Raw genomic sequence first — 17,779 nt, 5'->3', positions numbered from 1 at the left:
TCAATACACCCACTCATTTCTACTCCTGTAATACTGATCTGTCCAGGTCAATACACCCACTCATTTCTACTCCTGTAATACTGATCTGTCCAGGTCAATACTCCCGCTCCTGTCTTGTCCTTCTACACCTGTAATACTGATCTGTCCAGGTCAATACACCCACTCATTTCTACTCCTGTAATACTGATCTGTCCAGGTCAATACACCCTCTCATTTCTACTCCTGTAATACTGATCTGTCCAGGTCAATACACCCTCTCATTTCTACTCCTGTAATACTGATCTGTCCAGGTCAATACACCCTCTCATTTCTACTCCTGTAATACTGATCTGTCCAGGTCAATACACCCTGTAATTTCTACTCCTGTAATACTGATCTGTCCAGGTCAATACACCCACTCATTTCTACTCCTGTAATACTGATCTGTCCAGGTCAATACACCCACTCATTTCTACTCCTGTAATACTGATCTGTCCAGGTCAATACACTCACTCATTTCTACTCCTGTAATACTGATCTGTCCAGGTCAATACACCCACTCATTTCTACTCCTGTAATACTGATCTGTCCAGGTCAATACACCCACTCATTTCTACTCCTGTAATACTGATCTGTCCAGGTCAATACACCCTCTCATTTCTACTCCTGTAATACTGATCTGTCCAGGTCAATACACCCACTCATTTCTACTCCTGTAATACTGATCTGTCCAGGTCAATACACCATCTCATTTCTACTCCTGTAATACTGATCTGTCCAGGTCAATACACCCACTCATTTCTACTCCTGTAATACTGATCTGTCCAGGTCAATACACCCACTCATTTCTACTCCTGTAATACTGTTCTGCCCAGGTCAATACACCTGTACTCTGATCTGTCCAGGTCAATACATCCTCATTTCTACTATTGGAATACTGTATCTGTCAGGTACACCCACTCATTTCTACTCCTGTAATACTGATCTGTCCAGATCAATACACCCTGTCATTTGTACTCCTGTAATACTGATCTGTCCAGGTCAATACACCCTTGTGAATCTGTGACATGACTGTGTGAATCTGTCACATGATCATGTGTGAATCTGTCACATGACTGTGTGTGATTCTGTCACATGACTTTGTGCGAGTCTGTCACATGACTGTGTGCGAGTCTATCACCAGAAAAAGATGAACAAACAATATTGTACATAACAGATAAAGAAACCCATCTTATCTATTCTGAAATATCATAAATTTTGAGTGTGATTTATTGTCATTGATTTCACTTGTACATTAAATTTTACAAAATTATCTGTCCTTAAAATGATACATAAAAGTTGATCTAAATCATGGGATTAGTGAATATTGTGATCAAAGTTTATCCACGAAATCAAATGCCAAGAAACGAAATTTGAGTTCAACAAAAATAGATAAATTTACAGTAATAACAACAATTGAAAAAAAAAAAAAAAATAAACAAAAATAAAAACAAAACCAAAATATGAATGCCTCAATACATAAAACATTTTCTCTGTTTACTAAAAATAGTGCCACTGAAGAATCATGATGAATCAATAAAAAGTTTTAACAATATACAAACCTGTGAGATTTGTGATGCTATATTTATTTTGGTTCCTTCAGGTTTGTTATGTCAATAGAACAGAAGTTCCTTTGACCCAATCAGAAGATTTGAGTGTAACAATCAATGACTAAGTCTTCATCTTTTAGTTCTGATAACACTACCAGCAGAAGATGGCTGGTTGTGTTATAAGAGCTTTTATAGTAAACAGCTATCTGTTCTGAATGGTAAAGATATATATATGAATCACAGTATTGTTGTATACTGTACATCTATCAGGTTTAAGTACATAATTTTTTTTTTTATAATTAATGTAAATATACAAATCTATCCACAATCACAAAATTAAGTACAAAATTCTAGATATCTCCATCACAGTGCCACAAAACCAACTCCAGTCTTCATCAACCCTAAAGAAATCATGTGGTCAAAAATTTACAAATAATTTGTATTTTTTCAGACAAATATTTACCTTTTGGAATCAGCTGTATTTTTTGCAGCTTTTGTGGTGTTCCATCAGTGCGTATAGCATCCAAGGAAAGACAATTTTTTTTTAAGTAGTGTAAATAAAAATGAAGCTGTGACATTTATGTTTTAAGTAGTGTAAATAAAAAAGAAGCTGTGACATTTATGTTTTAAGTAGTGTAAATAAAAAAGAAGCTGTGACATTTATGTTTTAAGTAGTGTAAATAAAAAAGAAGCTGTGACATTTATGTTTTAAGTAGTGTAAATAAAAAAGAAGCTGTGACATTTATGTTTTAAGTAGTGTAAATAAAAAAGAAGCTGTGACATTTATGTTTTAAGTAGTGTAAATAAAAAAGAAGCTGTGACATTTATGTTTTAAGTAGTGTAAATAAAAAAGAAGCTGTGACATTTATGTTTTAATATAAATAAAAAAGAAGCTGTCAAAATATAAACATAGAAGAAATAACTTTTATTCTTTGTTGTTTATTGGTTTGTAAACTGCATTTTTTATAGATATTTCAACAGAATTTAAAATATCTATCAAAATATGCACTTTACACAACAGTAAACAACCGAAAATAAAAACAATGCTGCTTTATTTCATTTTTGACATTTACTCTTTATAGCAGAAATAATGAAAATACAACTTGATTTCATGACTACACCCGGTTTTCTGTGTCATAAAATAGACGATAGAACACTGATTTCATATAATTAACAAATGCTTGTATCCTATTCAATCACAAAACAGGTTCTACAACTCTAACATGGACATTCCTACATCCTCCTCCATTTTTGTGCACTATGTATACCTGTAGGTATTTGTTGTTTTGTTTGAAGGAAGGTTAAGATTATTAAATGCTGATTTACAATTACTTGGATAACTTGTCACTTCACACAATAATTTTCAATATTCAACCCAAATCTTTGTGAATTTCTCTTTTGACCTTTGTGAATTTTATTGAATAAAAACAAAAAAACTGACGCAGTATCAGCATCATCAGCTACACATGTAGACAAATGATAAGGATAACTATTTATGTAAACAGTCATCCCCCAACTTCTGTTAAACACTTAATAGAATAATGAATATGTTACTGAAATCTGTGTAACTGAAATATAATACAGTTTGACTGATTTTTACTGAAAACCAAAAACTTCTTCTATAAACCTCCAAACCTTCAAAACAAGATGCAGTTACTTTACCAGTAAGTAAAAGCAGGTTTCTTACTGTTAGGAACTACAAACATATTTTCAGGACAGGCTGAATTCTGAGGTTGACATATTTTTAAGTTTTCTATGGTATGAAATATAGTTGTATGCACACAGAAGATCACCAATGTGACTTGTTCCAAGGCAATTTACCTACGACATGGGTTTAAAGGACCAAAATTTCAAAAACATAGCATTCAACATTTATATATAGTAAGAGAGTAAAGAACACTGTGAATGATTTTTAGAGAAATTCCATTCCGTCCTGTTAGTGACAAGGACAGATGATGTGACGGTTGTAGAGAAATTCCATTCCGTCCTGATAGTGACAAGGACAGATGATGTGTCTGTTGTAGAGAAATTCCATTCCTTCCTGTTAGTGGCAAGGACAGATGATGTGTCTGTTGTAGAGAAATTCCATTCCGTCCTGTTAGTGACAAGGACAGATGATGTGTCTGTTGTAGAGAAATTCCATTCCGTCCTGTTAGTGACAAGGACAGGTGATGTGTCTGTTGTAGAGAAATTCCATTCCGTCCTGTTAGTGACAAGGACAGATGATGTGCCGGCTGTAGAGAAATTCCATTCCGTCCTGTTAGTGGCAAGGACAGATGATGTGTCTGTTGTAGAGAAATTCCATTCCGTCCTGTTAGTGACAAGGACAGATGATGTGCCGGCTGTAGAGAAATTCCATTCCGTCCTGTTAGTGACAAGGACAGATGATGTGCCGGCTGTAGAGAAATTCCATTCCGTCCTGTTAGTGACAAGGACAGATGATGTGCCGGCTGTAGAGAAATTCCATTCCGTCCTGTTAGTGACAAGGACAAATGATGTTTCGGTCATAGAGAAATTCAAACATTAAGAAAGCATAAAAATCAGTCAATTTGATCAAAGTGTGAACATCAACCAAGGACAGGATTTATACTATAAACAGACAACAGGACTGAATGGAAGGACTGATATGTAATGGTAGAATATCTAACCGACCAGAGGTGACACATATTTTGACAACATGATATAGAATATCTTTATATAATCATTTCTTTTGTCTGACTTAATAACAGGAAATTAAACCAGTTTTTTTTTGTTTGTAGAATATGTGACTTACAGGTTTATACCTGTTAAGTATTTTATGAATCAGGCTCCTAACGACTCACATTAAGGTATTTTATAATCTGTTGTTGGGAAGACTGTGTAGTACTGCTGATCTGTCACAAAGGGAGATAATTATAACTGCATTACAGTCTCCATCACAAAGGGAGATAATTATAACTGTATTACAGTCTCCATCACAAAGGGAGATAATTATAACTGCATTACAGTCTCCATCACAAAGGGAGATAATTATAACTGCATTACAGTCTCCATCACAAAGGGAGATAATTATAACTGCATTACAGTCTCCATCACAAAGGGAGATAATTATAACTGCATTACAGTCTCCATCACAAAGGGAGAAAATTATAACTGCATTACAGTCTCCATCACAAAGGGAGATCATAATAACTGCATTACAGTGTAATCATCAAAAAGGGAGATAACTGCTGTTGTTTTGTGGTCAAATTTGTGGTTAGAAAATGCTTAGCAGGTAAAAAGACTTAAAAAGAATATTTAACATGTTGATTGTAGAAAACATAATTTTAAATACTCTCCATTTTTATATCATATATTAAGTAGTGAAACAAAATGCCTTTGTTATTTAAACTGTATTACATTTAACAAAGACATGTAAGTACCATACAACAGTTAAAAAACCCATCAAACTCTACGTAAGTTGTTACAGATAAGTTCACCTTCTTTAGTAAATTATAAGTCCCATTGAACATCCATCATATTAGAAATAAAGACTTGGACGAAGTGGTTCACAATGTGATATAGAAACCTGTGCTGAGAAGTTCACAATTTAATAATGGTGATCTTCGTCGACCAGTTCAAAGTTCAGAGATATAGTCCTGAGGTCATCAGTTCAAAGTTCGAAGAAAGAAAGACCTGAGGTCATCAGTTCAAAGTTCAGAGAGATAGAAACATAAGGTCATTAGTTCAATAATTCAGAAATGGATGGAGAACTTGTCACCAGTTTAAAGTTCTGAGATTGAGAACTATGGTCTAAAATTCAAAGTTCTGAGAAAGTGACCATCTTCATGACCAATTATCATTATATATGTAGTCATATGATTATCTTAATCAGAAATAGAATATTTTTGTCTGAAGAACTTATGTTGAAAGATGAGTGAAAAACCCTGATAACGTTTGAATAATTACAGACCAAATGACCTCCTGATATCTACTGTCTCTTGGAATGATCGTTTGATAATGCACACCATCATCACTATAACATGTAGTATCATGTGTATTTAGGTAGGGTCGTACATAATCTTCATACATCTTCATGTCACATGATATAAAACAGTGTCATGTGTCATAACACATCATCTTCATACATCCCCACATCACATGACACCAAACATATGACTTCATAGAACATCACAAATGATCATCATACATCACATGATATCATTCAGTGTCATGTGATTTAATAGACCATCAGAAATAATCATCATACATCACATGATATCACTCAGTGTCATGTGACTTAATAGAACATCAGAAATAATCATCATACATCACATGATATCACTCAGTGTCATGTGACTTAATAGAACATCAGAAATAATCATCATACATTTTTATGTCACATGACATAAAACAGTGTCTTATATGTGACATAACAGCATTGTCATTTTTGATGATGGCACTAACAAAGACTTTGTAAAATGTTGATGATACAGAGATGTAACATTGAAAATAACACACTATAATGCTGTATAAAATAGAGCTTGGTTGAGCAACACTAACCACTGGTTCCCATCACACATATCCTGCCTACCCTGGAAATGGATTAATCTTCATACTGAAGTCAATCAGATGACAATGTCAGAACATTCCATTCCTATTCTATGTGTAAAATCCATGTAACATTTTATAAATCACTCGGAAGAAGACAAGTCTTTATTCTGACAGGGATAGCTTAAAGTGGAAATAAAACCCTTCCCTAGAGCTTTACCGTTCAATTCTGTTGACTGAGGTCTAGATCTGTTCAATTCTGTTGACTGTGGTCTAGATCTGTCTAATTCTGTTGACTGAGGTCTAGATCTGTCCAATTCTGTTGGCTGAGGTCTAGATCTGTCCAATTCTCTTGACTGAGGTCTAGATCTGTCCAATTCAATTGGCTGTGGTCTAGATCTGTCTAATTCTGTTGACTGAGGTCTAGATCTGTCTAATTCTGTTGACTGTGGTCTAGATCTGTCCAATTTAATCGGCTGTGGTCTAGATCTGTCCAATTCTGTTGGCTGAGGTCTAGATCTATCCAATTCTGTTGGCTGAGGTCTAGATCTGTCCAATTCTGTTGGCTGAGGTGAATGCTTATTGCACATGGCACATTACGCCCTCTTACATGTTGAAGATAATCCTGTGAGAGGGTTCCTATCACGCTTCATGCATCTGATAAATATCCTTTGTAGAAAGTCTGTTTTCTAAACTGTTTCTGAGTTCAACTAATGTCAGTTTCATCTGAAAAAAGAGAGATAGATTTTAAGAAGCGATTGTGGGTTAAAATTTTATATTCCTCTCTGTAAAATAGTGACAGATTTGACACAAAAATGTGAGGACTTCACTATTAAGATTGCTGGAATGGATGTGAAAAGGTATGGGGTCACCTGCCCAACATGAGCTTTCCCGGAGTACTCCGGTTTCCCCCCTCGTGCCCGGGGTACTCCGGTTTCCCCCCTCGCGCCCTTCAATCCGAGCCGACAAGAGTGATAAATATAAGTTGGAAAAACTTGCTTCGCAATTGTTGTAAAATAAATAAATTATTATTTATAAAAAAACTACATTTATTGTGTTTCACTATGATTGCTACTTAATCTATTATGAAATACATTGTACCAAAGGGATCTTTAATACCTCTATAATACCGTGGTGTCAATGCAAAATGGCCCCTGGCAGCCATCAGTCAAATGAGATAAAAGATGTACATACAGACTAGTATTTATCAATATAAAAGTATTCACGACTAGAGAGTCCTCAGGTACATGTAGGTACATCAGCTCTATAGATGTATTACACGACTAAAGAGTCCTCAGGTACATGTAGGTACATCAGCTCTATAGATGTATTACACGACTAGAGAGTCCTCAGGTACATGTAGGTACATCAGTTCTAAAGATGCATTACACGACTAGAGAGTCCTCAGGTACATGTAGGTACATCAGTTCTATAGATGCATTACACGACTAGAGAGTCCTCAGGTACATGTAGGTACATCAGTTCTATAGATGCATTACACGACTAGAGAGTCCTCAGGTACATGTAGGTACATCAGCTCTATAGATGTATTACACGACTAGAGAGTCCTCAGGTACATGTAGGTACATCAGCTCTATAGATGTATTACACGACTAGAGAGTCCTCAGGTACATGTAGGTACGTCAGCTCTATAGATGTATTACACGACTAGAGAGTCCTCAGGTACATGTAGGTACATCAGCTCTATAGATGTATTACACGACTAGAGAGTCCTCAGGTACATGTAGGTACATCAGCTCTATAGATGTATTACACGACTAGAGAGTCCTCAGGTACATGTAGGTACATCAGCTCTATAGATGTATTACACGACTAGAGAGTCCTCAGGTACATGTAGGTACATGTAGATTGGTCTTTAGATGTATATTCCTCTTGTTTTTACAATAACAAGAAGAAAACATGCAAATTTTCCTATTTTGAAAGGGTCACTAAAATCGCAAAAATCACATACTCCCTAAAAATTCGTGATATACCGTAATCACTGAAATGATGTACCTGGTCAATGAGAGTGATAGAGGAAGAGAGAATTTCCTTCCATTTGTCGATCTCTCGTTCGTAAAGATACTGCTGCTGTTTCAGGACACTCATCCATTCCTCCTGTGACTTTGGACTTCTGAAACAAAATATCTGTAATTTAAAGATAATTCATAATACACTGTAAAACTGGGTCTAATAACTTGATTTTAATTATTTTATTAAATTTTAAATTATTATTTCATGGATAAATACAGCCCTACAAATCTGTTTAAAATATTTCTACCACTATGTCGACATGAATTTCAGGATTACATGTAACAACAAAGATTTTTAATCCCAAATAAAAATTTAGGATTTTCAAGAACTGAAAATCAATGATTTTTAATCCCTGATGAAAATGCAACTGTTTACAAGGAATGATTAAGCCACAGTGTATTTCGCTTTTGCACAAAACAGGACATAAATAATATCATAGAAAAGTTTTTAAGACCACAGTAGTCTGAAATAAAAATTAATTTTTTTTTATATTATCTTTCCTATTACCAGTAAATTGATGAGTGGGAAATCAGACAAGCACACTTACATTGTTTCATCAATGTGAGCTGGTGAGTGAGGCGAGTACAACATGGTGGCAAAGCCCTCCAGCGACCAGAGTTTGTAGAAAAGTATGGCATTAAATATAACTAGTAAAACAAGCCTGGAAAAAAAAGGTCAAAGGTTACAATGATATCTGTACCAAACTCCTACTGAATCAATGATATCTGTACCAAACTCCTACTGAATCAATGATATCTGTACCAAACTCCTACTGAATCAATGATATCTGTACCAAACTCCTACTGAATCAATGATATCTGTACCAAACTCCTACTGAATCAATGATATCTGTACCAAACTCCTACTGAATCAATGATATCTGACTATCACAGTTTGATCATCTATACTGAATCAATGATATCTGTACCAAACTCCTACTGAATCAATGATATCTGTACCAAACTCCTACTGAATCAATGATATCTGTACCAAACTCCTACTGAATCAATGATATCTGACTATCACAGTTTGAGATATCTCTAATGAATCAATGATATCTGTACAAAACTCCTACTGAATCAATGATATCTGTACCAAACTCCTACTGAATCAATGATATCTGTACCAAACTCCTACTGAATCAATGATATCTGTACCAAACTCCTACTGAATCAATGATATCTGTACCAAACTCCTACTGAATCAATGATATCTGTACCAAACTCCTACTGAATCAATGATATCTCACTATCACAGTTTGATCATCTCTACTGGATCAATGATATCTGACTATCACAGTTTGATCATCTCTACTGAATCAATGATATCTGTACCAAACTCCTACTGAATCAATGATATCTGTACCAAACTCCTACTGAATCAATGATATCTGACTATCACAGTTTGATCATCTCTACTGAATCAATGATATCTGTACCAAACTCCTACTGAATCAATGATATCTGTACCAAACTCCTACTGAATCAATGATATCTGTACCAAACTCCTACTGAATCAATGATATCTGTACCAAACTCCTACTGAATCAATGATATCTGTACCAAACTCCTACTGAATCAATGATATCTGTACCAAACTCCTACTGAATCAATGATATCTGTCCCAAACTCCTACTGAATCAATGATATCTGTACCAAACTCCTACTGAATCAATGATATCTGTAATCCTACTGAATCAATGATATCTGTACCAAACTCCTACTGAATCAATGATATCTGTACCAAACTCCTACTGAATCAATGATATCTGACTATCACAGTTTGATCATCTCTACTGAATCAATGATATCTGTACCAAACTCCTACTGAATCAATGATATCTGTACCAAACTCCTACTGAATGATATCTGTAATGAATATCTGTACCAAACTCCTACTGAATCAATGATATCTGTACCAAACTCCTACTGAATCAATGATATCTGTACCAAACTCCTACTGAATCAATGATATCTGTACCAAACTCCTACTGAATCAATGATATCTGTACCAAACTCCTACTGAATCAATGATATCTGTACCAAACTCCTACTGAATCAATGATATCTGTACTAAACTCACTGAATCAATGTATTGATCATCCTACTGAATCAATGATATCTGTACCAAACTCCTACTGAATCAATGATATCTGTACCATCCTACTGAATCAATGATATCTGACCATCCTACTGAATCAATGATATCTGATCAAACTCCTACTGAATCAATGATATCTGTACCAAACTCCTACTGAATCAATGATATCTGTACCAAACTCCTACTGAATCAATGATATCTGTACCAAACTCCTACTGAATCAATGATATCTGTACCAAACTCCTACTGAATCAATGATATCTGTACCAAACTCCTACTGAATCAATGATATCTGTACCAAACTCCTACTGAATCAATGATATCTGTACCAAACTCCTACTGAATCAATGATATCTGTACCAAACTCCTACTGAATCAATGATATCTGTACCAAACTCCTACTGAATCAATGATATCTCACTATCAGTTTGATCATCTCTGCTGAATCAATGATATCTGTACCAAACTCCTACTGAATCAATGATATCTGTACCAAACTCCTACTGAATCAATGATATCTGTACCAAACTCCTACTGAATCAATGATATCTGTACCAAACTCCTACTGAATCAATGATATCTGTACCAAACTCCTACTGAATCAATGATATCTGTATCAATGATATACCAAACTCCTATATCTGAATCAATCAATGATATCTGTACCAAACTCTACTGAATCAATGATATCTGTACCAAACTCCTACTGAATCAATGATATCTGTACCAAACTCCTACTGAATCAATGATATCTGACTATCACAGTTTGATCATCTCTACTGAATCAATGATATCTGTACCAAACTCCTACTGAATCAATGATATCTGTACCAAACTCCTACTGAATCAATGATATCTGTACCAAACTCCTACTGAATCAATGATATCTGTACCAAACTCCTACTGAATCAATGATATCTGTATCCTACTGATGATATCTGTACCAAACTCCTACTGAATCAATGATATCTGTACCAAACTCCTACTGAATCAATGATATCTGTACCAAACTCCTACTGAATCAATGATATCTGTACCAAACTCCTACTGAATCAATGATATCTGTATCTACTGAATCAATGATATCTGTACACTGAACTCCTACTGAATCGATATCTGTACCAAACTCCTACTGAATCAATGATATCTGACTATCACAGTTTGATCATCTCTACTGAATCAATGATATCTGTACCAAACTCCTACTGAATCAATGATATCTGTACCAAACTCCTACTGAATCAATGATATCTGTACCAAACTCCTACTGAATCAATGATATCTGTACCAAACTCCTACTGAATCAATGATATCTGTACCAAACTCCTACTGAATCAATGATATCTGACTATCACAGTTTGATCATCTCTACTGAATCAATGATATCTCACTATCGGTTTGATCATCTCTACTGAATCAATGATATCTGACTATCACAGTTTGATCATCTCTACTGAATCAATGATATCTCACTATCGGTTTGATCATCTCTGCTGAATCAATGATATCTCACTATCAGTTTGATCATCTCTACTGGATCAATGATATCTGACTATCACAGTTTGATCATCTCTACTGAATCAATGATATCTCACTATCAGTTTGATCATCTCTGCTGAATCAATGATATCTGTACCAAACTCCTACTGAATCAATGATATCTGTACCAAACTCCTACTGAATCAATGATATCTCACTATCACAGTTTGATCATCTCTACTGGATCAATGATATCTGACTATCACAGTTTGATCATCTCTACTGAATCAATGATATCTCACAATCAAACTCTACTGAATCAATGATATCTGATCATCTCTACTGAATCTGATATCAATGATATCTCTACTGTCAATGATATCTCAAACTAACATCCTACTGAATCAATGATATCTCTCTCTACTGAATCAATGATATCTCACAATCACAGTTTGATCATCTCTACTGAATCTCTACTGAATCAATGATATCTCACTATCACAGTTTGATCATCTCTACTGAATCAATGATATCTCACTATCAGTTTGATCATCTCTACTGAATCAATGATATCTCACTATCAGTTTGATCATCTCTACTGAATCAATGATATCTCACTATCAGTTTGATCATCTCTACTGAATCAATGATATCTCACTATCAGTTTGATCATCTCTACTGAATCAATGATATCTCACTATCACAGTTTGATCATCTCTACTGAATCAATGATATCTCACTATCACAGTTTGATCATCTCAATGATATCTCACTATCACTGATCATCTCTACTGATCAATGATATCTCACTATCAGTTTGATCATCTCTACTCAATCAATGATATCTCACTATCATCATCTACTGAATCAATGATATCTCACTATCACAGTTTGATCATCTCTACTGAATTTATCTCACTCATCTCTCTACTGAATCAATCTCAATCAGATATCTCACTCATGATATCTCACTATCAGTTTGATCATCTCTACTGAATCAATGATATCTCACTATCAGTTTGATCATCTCTACTGAATCAATGATATCTCACAATCACAGTTTGATCATCTCTACTGAATCAATGATATCTCACTATCACAGTTTGATCATCTCTACTGAATCAATGATATCTCACTATCACAGTTTGATCATCTCTACTGAATCAATGATATCTCTACTGAATCATGTTTGATCATCTCTACTGAATTTGTGATCATCTGATATCTCACTATCACATCTCTACTGTTTGAATCAATGATATCTCATCATCTCTACTGAATCAATGATATCTCACTATCACAGTTTGATCATCTCTACTGAATCAATGATATCTCACTATCACAGTTTGATCATCTCTACTGAATCAATGATATCTCACAATCACAGTTTGATCATCTCTACTGAATCAATGATATCTCACTATCACAGTTTGATCATCTCTACTGAATCAATGATTTATTCACTCATTGTATCATGTTTGATCATCTCTACTGAATGACTTGTGTGAAGTCTTATGTCTATTGTAAACATGAATTTTAGTTCACGGACTTATGTGAAACCTTATGTCTATTGTAAACATGGATTTAAGTTCACTGACTTGTGTGAAGTCTTATGTCTATTGTAAACATGAATTTTAGTTCACTGACTTGTGTGAAGTCTTATGTCTATTGTAAACATGAATTTTAGTTCACTGACTTATGTGAAACCATTGTAAACATGGATTTAAGTTCACTGACTTGTGTGAAGTCTTATGTCTAAATCATTTTAGTTCACTGACTTGTGTGAATTTATGTCTATTGTAATGGATTTAGTTCACTGACTTGTGTGAAGTCTTATGTCTATTGTAAACATGATCATTGATTGTAAACATGGATTTAGTTCACTGACTTGTGTGAAGTCTTATGTCTATTGTAAACATGGATTTAAGTTCACTGAAAACCCTGAATTGTAAACATGGATTTAAGTTCACTGACTTGTGTGAAGTCTTCATTGTAAACATGAAGTTGTATACAATCTAATCAAGGTTAATAATTAAATACTTCGTATACTACTGACTTGTGTGAAGTCTTATGTCTATTGTAAACATGAATTTTAGTTCACTGACTTGTGTGAAGTCTTATGTCTATTGTAAACATGGATTTTAGTTCACTGACTTGTGTGAAGTCTTATGTCTATTGTAAACATGGATTTTAGTTCACTTGACACTGACTTGTGTGAAGTCTTATGTCTATTGTAAACATGAATTTAAGTTCACTGACTTGTGTGAAGTCTTATGTCTATTGTAAACATGAATTTAAGTTCACTGACTTGTGTGAAGTCTTATGTCTATTGTAAACATGAATTTAAGTTCACTGACTTGTGTGAAGTCTTATGTCTATTGTAAACATGGATTTTAGTTCACTGACTTGTGTGAAGTCTTATGTCTATTGTAAACATGGATTTAAGTTCACTGACTTGTGTGAAGTCTTATGTCTATTGTAAACATGGATTTTAGTTCACTGACTTGTGTGAAGTCTTATGTCTATTGTAAACATGAATTTTAGTTCACTGACTTGTGTGAAGTCTTATGTCTATTGTAAACATGGATTTAAGTTCACTGACTTGTGTGAAGTCTTATGTCTATTGTAAACATGAATTTTAGTTCACTGACTTGTGTGAAGTCTTATGTCTATTGTAAACATGGATTTAAGTTCACTGACTTGTGTGAAGTCTTATGTCTAATTTAAACTATCCTTTACTGGAACAACTGCGAAATTTAACAGTTATACACGATACATTGGAGGTTGAATAATTAATCATCATCAAATATCAGATTAAAATTTCAGTAGGTAAACTCACATCGTATAGGAGAGGGAGGAACAGCTTGTGGTGTGTGACGTGACTGTTTTGTTTTATTATCCATGAGAGACAGATGTCGAGACATGGTTGGTTTGGTCTGTTTAAGAGCTGCCGTTTCCATATTAGTTGGATTGGTACGTGTTCGTCGTTTACGGAGTTTACGTTTCAGTGACTGTGTCTGTGAGCCTTTATTGGACTCCTGTAGACTTTCCACTTCTCGCTTCAGATGGGCGTCCAGAGTTTTGAAGAAGTCCTCCGATCCCTGGTAACCATTCTTCTCTATCATACCTGGGGGTAATAAACAGATCTTTATCAACCTATCAGACAGTGTATTAACCAAAAACATAATATCTCTGTACCATATCTGTCAACAAGTTGAGGGGTGGGCTTATTACACGACCCCAGGAGGGCAACACATTACCTCTGTCTTAGAGTCAAGGGTTAAGCTTATTACACAATCCCAGGGGGGCAACACATTACCTCTGTCTCAGAGTCAAGGGTTAAGCTTATTACACAACCCCAGGGGGGCAACACATTTCCTCTGTCTCAAAATCCAGGATTAGGCTTATAACATGACCCCAGGGGGGCAACACATTACCTCTGTCTCAAAGTCCAGTGTTAGGCTTATTACACAACCCCAGGGGGGCAACACATTTCCTCTGTCTCAAAATCCAGGATTAGGCTTATAACATGACCCCAGGGGGGCAACACATTACCTCTGTCTCAAAGTCCAGTGTTAGGCTTATTACACAACCCCAGGGGGGCAACACATTTCCTCTGTCTCAAAATCCAGGATTAGGCTTATAACATGACCCTAGGGGGCAACACATTACCTCTGTCTCAGAATCAAGGGTTAAGCTTATTACACAACCCCAGGGGGGCAACACATTACCTCTGTCTCAGAGTCAAGGGTTAGGCTTATAACATGACCCCAGGGGGGCAACACATTACCTCTGTCTCAAAATCCAGGATTAGGCTTATAACATGACCCCAGGGGGGCAACACATTTCCTCTGTCTCAGAATCAAGGGTTAAGCTTATTACACAACCCCAGGGGGGCAACACATTACCTCTGTCTCAAAATCCAGGATTAGGCTTATAACATGACCCCAGGGGGGCAACACATTACCTCTGTTTCAGAGTCAAGGGTTAAGCTTATTACACAATCCCAGGGGGGGGGGAGGGGGGGGAGGGGGGGGGGGCAACACATTACCTCTGTCTCAGAGTCAAGGGTTAAGCTTATTACACAATCCCAGGGGGGCAACACATTACCTCTTTCTCAAAGTCAAAGGTTAGGCTTATTGCTGGACACCAGAAGACTAGCTCAATACCTCTAACTGAAAGTCAGGGAGGGGCTTATTACAGGACCCCTGGAATGACAGATTTCCAAATGGAACGACAGATTTCCATATTGAGTGACGAGTGACAGATTTCTAAATTGACAGACAGATTTCTAAATTGACAGACAGATGGACAATGTTGGTAGACGTTGGATACTATATATTATAAATACTATGGTTAACTTACTTTTGGCAAGTCCCCAGACAGATTTCTTGTATCGTATCTCTGTGGTGATTCGTAGACGAGACTTGTGATGTGTGACACGTGATATACAGAATCTGTTGACAACCTAAAGAAATAATAAAAACAATGGAAAATGTTTATAAATTAAAAATCACAATCTGGTCATGTGTCACTAAAATTGGAAATTTAAACTACAATTGTTTCCACATTTATCGCTAGCTATAATTTATCATTTCTTACCACAAATGCATCTGCATATGGAATTCCAGCCATAGAACACTCTGTGTCCACCACATACAGAGACCCTGGCTTCGACAACTTGTACAATGTCTGTTTTTCAAAAGTGTGTGATGATTTAGGACCAATGGAATAATTCAGAGCCACTGTATAACTTAGTGTACGATGTCGATTTCCTGTTCTACTGGTATCATCCTGCCATGGAGACACGGCCAAATCTAAAAAAAACAATAACGTATCCTGGTTATCTGTATATATATATATATACTGTATTTATCCACTAATAAGCCCATGTCTGGTAATAAACCCACCCCTATCCATTGCTGTTTAGTAGGATTATTACTGTATTCATCCACTAATAAGCCCATGTCTGGTAATAAACACACCCCTATCCATTGCTGTTTAGTAGGATTATTACTGTATTCATCCACTTATATGCCCATCCATATCTACTGCTGTTTAGTAGAATTATTACAGTAATTATCCAGTTATAAGCCCATGTCTGGTGATATACCCATCCACATTTATTACTGTTTAGTAGAATTATTACAGTATTTATCCAGTTATAAGCCTGTGTCTGGTAATAAGCCCACCCATATCTATTGCTGTTGAGTGTTATTTTCAATAAAACAATTTCAAGGTCATGTTATCAGACCTCACCTGATTTTTAGTCTGAGGTCATGAGTAGGACATGATTTATCCCCCTTCACTTAGTACAGAATATATCTGGCAATATAGCACTATACACAAATTTCAGGTCATTGAGTTTCAGTTTTCATTCATAAAAATTGATGTTTCTTTAGTTTTCTATGAAAGTACCCTACAGAAGTATTGTGTTTTAATGTGTCTATGTTTCTTAAGAAACTGACAATTAAGATTACAACCTGATAGTAAAGCAGTTGTGACTCAAAGACCGCCAACAACACCCTTCCAAGTCAGTGTCAGTATATAGAGGGTGGTACTTACTACTGTTACGTTTAGACAGGTGAACACTCTGGATGAAGGCCGTGTCAGTATATAGAGGGGGTACTTACTACTGTTACGTTTAGACAGGTGAACACTCTGGATGAAGGCCGTGTCAGTATATAGAGGGGGTACTTACTACTGTTACGTTTAGACAGATGAACACTCTGTATGAAGGCCGTGTCAGTATATAGAGGGGGTACTTACTACTGTTACGTTTAGACAGATGAACACTCTGTATGAAGGCTGTGTCAGTATATAGAGGGGGTACTTACTACTGTTACGTTTAGACAGATGAACACTCTGTATGAAGGCCGTGTCAGTATATAGAGGGGGTACTTACTACTGTTACGTTTAGACAGGTGAACACTCTGTATGATGGCCGTGTCAGTATATAGAGGGGGTACTTACTACTGTTACGTTTAGACAGGTGAACACTCTGGATGAAGGCCGTGTCAGTATATAGAGGGGGTACTTACTACTGTTACGTATAGACAGGTGAACACTTTGGATGAAGGCCGTGTCAG

General features: G+C 35.8%; 1 protein-coding gene across 1 annotated transcript in view; it reads right to left on the bottom strand.

Annotated features, from left to right (window-relative positions):
• Nucleotides 1-6,648: 6,648 nt before the first annotated feature.
• Nucleotides 6,649-17,779, bottom strand: part of LOC132559227 (protein Aster-B-like) — a 59,368-nt gene continuing 48,237 nt past the window's right edge. Inside the window, exons 10-16 of the mRNA XM_060223846.1 lie at nt 16,293-16,507; nt 16,056-16,158; nt 14,530-14,817; nt 10,840-10,852; nt 8,659-8,772; nt 8,094-8,211; nt 6,649-6,803 (exon numbers count right to left, since the gene is read on the bottom strand). Coding sequence (XP_060079829.1) covers nt 6,720-6,803; nt 8,094-8,211; nt 8,659-8,772; nt 10,840-10,852; nt 14,530-14,817; nt 16,056-16,158; nt 16,293-16,507 — 935 coding nt within the window. The 3' untranslated portion in view covers nt 6,649-6,719. The remainder of the gene's footprint in view (nt 6,804-8,093; nt 8,212-8,658; nt 8,773-10,839; nt 10,853-14,529; nt 14,818-16,055; nt 16,159-16,292; nt 16,508-17,779) is intronic.

The sequence above is a fragment of the Ylistrum balloti genome, unplaced genomic scaffold, assembly GCF_031769215.1.
Source record: "Ylistrum balloti isolate Yb309-2 unplaced genomic scaffold, AGI_CSIRO_Ybal_v1 Utg370878, whole genome shotgun sequence".
NCBI classification, from domain to species: Eukaryota; Metazoa; Mollusca; class Bivalvia; order Pectinida; family Pectinidae; genus Ylistrum; species Ylistrum balloti.
This window is presented reverse-complemented; position numbering and strand designations above follow the sequence as displayed.